The sequence below is a fragment of the Notolabrus celidotus genome, chromosome 19, assembly GCF_009762535.1.
Source record: "Notolabrus celidotus isolate fNotCel1 chromosome 19, fNotCel1.pri, whole genome shotgun sequence".
NCBI classification, from domain to species: domain Eukaryota; kingdom Metazoa; phylum Chordata; class Actinopteri; order Labriformes; family Labridae; genus Notolabrus; species Notolabrus celidotus.
In genome coordinates this window covers 998,319-1,002,420 of record NC_048290.1, presented here as the reverse complement: position 1 = coordinate 1,002,420, position 4,102 = coordinate 998,319, and the positions used below count along the sequence as shown (strand labels likewise).

The following is a 4,102-nucleotide window of genomic DNA, read 5'->3' as shown; positions in this document are numbered from 1 at the left end:
TCTCCTCCTTCGGGTCTCGCTCCAGGATGCGGTCGGTCACTGAAGGAACACGCAGAGGGTTTTAATAAAGACCTTCATCTGATCCGCTCTCTGCAGGATTAAGTGAACCACGTCAGAGACAGACTCACCCACTTCGTTGAAATCCTCAAATGTGATTTTCCCGTTCCCCTCTCTGTCGTAGTCTTTCAGGATCTTCAGGACGTCCACTTTCTTTACCTCAAAACCCAGAGCTCGCATCGCCACCTGTCGGCCCGGTTACATTTCAACATTTCAACATTTCAACACTTCTCTCCCCGTCCGTGAGTCCATCTATACACATTTAACTTAAGAAGACAATCACTGGATATCTCTTTAGTGGATGAGAGCAGGAAGGTCAGACTATGTAAGGCTCTTTCTCTCTGGCTCTACAGAATTTAAAAACAGGATCTCATATTTACGAGCTCCTTCACAGGAGGAGTAAACTTTTCAAACCTGGAGTTGTTTGTAAAAAGCTCTCAGCCTGTTGTTCTTCTGACTCAGTGAGACGTCACACCGCTCCCTCACTCACCTTCAGCTCGTGGTAATCTATCTCTTTATCTTTGTCGGTGTCAAACAGATCGAACGCCTCTTTGATTTCATGTTTCTGATCCTCGGTGAGCTCTCTCCTCTTCTTACGCTTGTTTTTGTCGGCTGCAAGATCCGGTCTGGAAGGACGAGATAACAGAGTTAGATTTAACATTAAAAATGTGACAAACTTAACTACAAGTGCTTTGTCACTTCAACAAAAATGGAACCTCTAAAATACTTTGATACTCGCCAAAAAAATTAAGATTACGACCGCAAAACTCAGCTACGAGGGCTAGTTCTCTGTCCACACAAATCCTTACATAAATACAAATATTTATTTGTTTGTTTGTTTTTGAAAAGTTGAGAAGATCATACAAGTGCAGACTTTACACCAAACATTAAAAAAGTAGTGTTAGATATCAGTAATCAATCAGAGTTAATGTATCAGGTATAATTTATAACATAATGTATCAGGTATAACAACTGGATCAATAAAGGAATATCTTATCTTATCTTCATTTAGAGGGGTGTTACACAAAAAGATCAGACTATAAGAGTCTAAAAAATTAATTAAAAAAAAAATACAATTAAAGTTCAATAAAATTAAAAAACAGAAAGGAAGAAAAATGTACTATTTAAAAGGAATAAAATATAACTAAAATCAAATCGATTACAATAAAAATAAAATTATCCATAGCAACAGATAAATAACAGACCGCTGCTAAGGAGTATCGACCAATCAGAATCAAGTATATTCTCATATTGCAATATGTTGTCATAGGCTTTTGGTATTAGTCCAGCCAAGAGAACACACATTTATTTACATAAAAATACATTTAAAAATACAAAAAAAAATGTTAAAATTCGACTAAATGTTTATTAAATATCGTTGAAATTCAACAAGTATTATAAAGATAACTTAACGAGTTCTACTTCTGTTTACTACTGTAATAATGAAGGTTTTTTAGCAGCTAGTCCTGCATGATATCTGTTCATTTAACAGTGCTGAGTGAGTGTGCTCCAACACAGGGAGCTAATCTCAGTATAATCTGTTTCTCTGCGTTCATTTCTAACAGTTAATCAGACTATAAGAGTCTGAAAACTGATTTAAAAAAAAATACAATTCAAGTTCAATAAAATTAAAAAACAGAAAGAAAGAAAAATGTACTATTTAAAAAGAATAAAATATAACTAAAATCAAATCGATTAAAATAAAAATAAAATTATCCATAGCAACAGATAAATAACAGACCGCTGCTAAGGAGTATCGACCAATCAGAATCAAGTATATTCTCATATTGCAATATGTTGTCATAGGCTTTTGGTATTAGTCCAGCCAAGAGAACACACATTTATTCACATAAAAATACATTTAAAAATACAAAAAAATGTTAAAATACAAAAAAATGTTATTTATATATCGTTGAAATTCAACAAGTATTATAAAGATAATTTGACGAGTTCTACTTTGTAATAATGAAGGTTTTTTAGCAGCTAGTCCTGCATGATATCTGTTCATTTAGCAGTGTAGAGTGAGTGTGCTCCAACACAGGGAGCTAATCTCAGTATAATCTGTGTCTTTGTGTTTATTTCTAACAGTTAATCAGATTAATAATCTCAGTATTAGCTCGTCAAATACAGAAGCTAACAGCAGAGATGCTACCGTTAGAACCGTTAGAAGAGCTAACAGAGCTCTGTCACCGAGCAGCTACAGTTAGCTTCATCTAAACATCAAACACAGACTGAAGGAAGGAGAGAGAACAGAGAGAGAACAGAGAGAGAACAGAGGAGGTGAAGAGGGTTACCGGAGAGAGAGACTCATTCTAGGAGGCTTTGTGATCCTGGTGTCGTTAATAAACTCAGAAACACAAACACAGCAACAGATCCGTTTCTGCGCGCTCAGACGGACGCTTCTCATTGGTCGCTGGTCTCCAGGCAGCAGTGAGGTCTTCTCTGATTGGTTCATGTGCTCCTCTTTCTTCTTCGTGGAGTAACGGTCGGTGGAGTCTTCAGTGTTCTCTCGGCGCCATCTTGTGGGACATCTTTGTTATAACTGTCTCTCTGAAAGAAACAAGATTCAATCATGTGGTGTAAATTATTGAATTATTGAATTATAGAATTATTGAATTATGTATTATATGTTTTATGTATTTACTTTTCTAATGAATAATAGTGAATAAAGGGATAGGATTAGATTTGTATCCACATGTAAAGTAAAATGTTTCAGTGCTTGGCTTGCTGATGGAACCATAGACTGTGAATAAAAATGGACAGCGTTGCTCCGCCTCTTCCCGTTGTACGGTTCTGAAGCCAAAAAATCCCTCTCCTGGGCGCCGCCATTGTGCAGCCAGAGCCTGCGAAGCCACGGTAACAAGCTCCGCCCTACAGCGTGACGTCATAAGACGCTGTGTGTCCTTTGAAGTTTCACGACACGGCGGCTGTGAATCAAAGGAAACAGGAAGTTTCCCCATAGACTGTATAAATATGGACGTAGTATCCGTGACGTCACCCATCTGTTCCTGAGAGCTGTTTTGAAGCAAATCGACGGCGGCAGCCATATTGGTAATGCGGAACTCAACTAGGCAGAGTGTGACGAAGTGTGAGTCTCTTAGCCAATGGCTGTGTGTTCCCGACCGGGAGTCACGTCAGTCATGTCCTTATTTGGGCAAAACTCATAATCTTAATATCTTCTTAACCGTCACGTTAGAAAAAAATTCACTCCCCGTACAGTGTGTGCCATTAGAGAGATTAGCGTTGTAGGGCCAAGCTGTTTTTTGAACCAGGCTGTAAACATGTTTATTAATGCTGCAAAGATTGTCTTTTTCCCATTCATATCTATGTGGTTTCCGGTGTTTCTGCAGCCAGCCTCAAGCGGATTTTCGATGTATTGCAGTTTATATCACTTCCGCATTGGCTTCATCGTTTGAGACCGGGGTTTGCCGCTTGAGTTTCCCTCTACAGCGGCTGTGAATCAAAGGAAACAGGAAGTAAAACCCTGTTTTTTAAACCCTAATAACTAACGAAGAAGAAACTTTTCAGGAAAAAGAGGCCTTGAACACAAAACAGTCAAATACTAACTACATATCACCACAGCATACGGATGGGAGAAACATTCGTACCACGTGTATTTATTTTTTAAAGTTTGACTGATTTTTTGACCTATACTGCAGCCAGCCACCAGGGGGCAGACACTCTGCTAAAGGCTTCACCACCAGGGGAGGATCCGGCTCCCTTGGATGGAACTGATTGATTTAAAAAAAAAAAATTTTATAACTATTTCTTCTTTTTGACTTGTATGTTTTTTTTTCTGTTTTAATTTTACATGATCGAAATAAAAATATCAAAACAAATCAAAATCTAATTGAAATATGAATTTATTTATTATAAGTATTTTTTTTCCAGTAATTGATTTTTCAGTTGCCTTATTGTTATTCTTATTTTTGTTAGTATTATTACTATTGTTTGTATCATCACTATTATCATCGTTTCCTTAGTTGCTTAATTTTTTACTTATTTGTTTAAATATAAACCGTGATGTTCCACTTCCGCACACAAG

The 4,102-nt window shown here is 37.1% G+C and overlaps 1 protein-coding gene across 1 annotated transcript in view; it reads right to left on the bottom strand.

The window, feature by feature from the left end:
• cetn3 (centrin 3) overlaps positions 1–2,527 on the bottom strand; it is a 3,152-nt gene extending 625 nt beyond the window's left edge. Inside the window, exons 1-4 of the mRNA XM_034709532.1 lie at positions 2,352–2,527; positions 548–683; positions 129–243; positions 1–39 (exon numbers count right to left, since the gene is read on the bottom strand). The exon at positions 1–39 is cut by the window's left edge and continues 153 nt beyond it. Of these exons, the coding sequence (XP_034565423.1) occupies positions 1–39; positions 129–243; positions 548–683; positions 2,352–2,512 (451 nt within the window). The 5' untranslated portion in view covers positions 2,513–2,527. The remainder of the gene's footprint in view (positions 40–128; positions 244–547; positions 684–2,351) is intronic.
• Between the last annotated feature and the right edge of the window lie 1,575 nt (positions 2,528–4,102).